Source organism: Nannospalax galili, unplaced genomic scaffold (assembly GCF_000622305.1).
Source record: "Nannospalax galili isolate Female #2095 unplaced genomic scaffold, S.galili_v1.0 scaffold255, whole genome shotgun sequence".
Lineage (NCBI taxonomy): Eukaryota > Metazoa > Chordata > Mammalia > Rodentia > Spalacidae > Nannospalax > Nannospalax galili.
Window position 1 is genome coordinate 1,070,421 of NW_008338999.1, and position 1,687 is coordinate 1,072,107.

General features: G+C 45.6%; 1 protein-coding gene across 2 annotated transcripts in view; it reads right to left on the reverse strand.

Annotated features, from left to right (window-relative positions):
- Nucleotides 1–1,423, reverse strand: part of Alg14 (ALG14 UDP-N-acetylglucosaminyltransferase subunit) — a 137,460-nt gene extending 136,037 nt beyond the window's left edge. The window contains exon 1 of one of the 2 annotated variants that reach the window (XM_008833674.3): nucleotides 1,191–1,423. In XM_008833674.3, the coding sequence (XP_008831896.1) occupies nucleotides 1,191–1,323 (133 nt within the window). In that variant the 5' untranslated portion in view covers nucleotides 1,324–1,423. Of the gene's footprint in view, nucleotides 1–365; nucleotides 532–1,190 lie in introns of those variants that run through there. The other variant, XM_029563826.1, reaches the window with a different exon arrangement.
- Between the last annotated feature and the right edge of the window lie 264 nt (nucleotides 1,424–1,687).

Consider the following 1,687-nt stretch of genomic DNA (forward strand, 5'->3'; position numbering starts at 1 on the left):
GACCCTGTCTCCAAAGACTGTGTGTGTGTAAAGTATGGAATTATACTTGAACACAAGTTTGGTACATTTGCTTATAATATTATTCTCTGTGTTTATAGTCATTCATCACATAATGATGTTTTAGTGAATGACAGTATATATGACAGTGGTCACATGAGATTTAAGGAACTGAACAATTCTCATTGCTTAGTGACACTACAGCCATCATAATGTAGTAGCCTAAGGTAATACTTGTTTGCAGTGCTGATATAAGCAAACTTACTGTGCTGCATATCATATAAAAAAGTACAATACACATAATTATATACATTACATAACACTTGCTAAAGATAATATACAACTACATTACTGGTTTACATATTTACCTTTTATTAATAAAGTGTTCCTTTTTTTAAGCTTACTGTCAAACAGTACGTCCTGCGGCAGAGGCAGCTTTATACAATCATGTTTACTGTCTTTTGATAGCATCATTTTCCGTTTGGGCTTGATTTAACGTTGAGTTTTATTCTCCCTGGAGCAACAGACCACTGCATACTTACTTAGTCCAGATAGCCTTGGTCTGAAGGACTGGCTGTTATTTCAGGTTGTGTAAGTACACCTATGATGTTCAAACAAAGAAGCATTTCTCAAAAGGTAAGTCGCCCATGACTATACACCTATTAAAACTTTTCATTTAAAATTTTAGAGCCTGCAGAGCTGGTGGATTTAGGTTTGCCTGATCGATCAGTTTTTCACGCATACCCTGCCACTCTGCAGGTATCGTTCTAAGGAGTGTTGTTTTTATGCCCGAGGGCCTTCACACATTTATGAATGCTACAACTCTGCCCTGTTTACCGTGCCATATTCCTGTTTCCTTATACAAAAGGCCGAGATTAATAACGCACAGCAGCCAAGCAGGGAAACTGCGCATTAGCATCAAAAAGCTTCAGCGTTCTCGCTCACTAATTATTGGTTAGAAAACTGTACCCTACGCAGGGCTTAATTACAGACGAGTGTAAACGACAAGCCATCTGGGTCGCGCCGCACACAGGCACTTTTGGGACTGGGCTGACAGGTTCCGGGAACGCAGGGAAACTACAAATCTCAGAATGCAACGCTCCAAAGAGAGCCAAGAAGAACGAGGAGTGTCGCGATGCACTCTGGGGTTTGTAGTCACGGACGCGCCCGGCAGTCTCCGCCCGGATACTTACCCGATCCAGCCACTATCAAGAGACCGAGGGACTCTCGGGGCGTGACGTTCTGAAACCGAAGCACTATCCATAGTCTCAGGATGAACACCACCGCCGTGGCTCCCGCCACAGCCAGAATCAGAACCCACACCATGAGAAGGAATGGCTCATGCTTAGTGTTTCCTGCGCCAGAGGTCAAAGTTCACAAGAGCGGCCCTGAGGAGGAAACGGCGAGTGACGCGACCATGTGAGCGGGGCTTGTCCGCGCTGGGCGGGGATTGAGCGAAGCTGAGAACACTGAGGGACAAGCCTCTCTGAGGGCGGGGCTTGTCGGCGCTGGGCGGGGCTAAGCTCCAGAACTTTAGTGGCTGCCTTCCTAGATTTTGTGCCCTGACTCTTCAAACCTAACTTGGAACTGGGAAGTTAAGCGCTGGAAAAGTTTGGTTTCCATCAGTGACAGGTCAGGCCATGTGCTGGAAATGCCCGAAGCTACCATGTAACCAGAGGCTTGAGCTCCA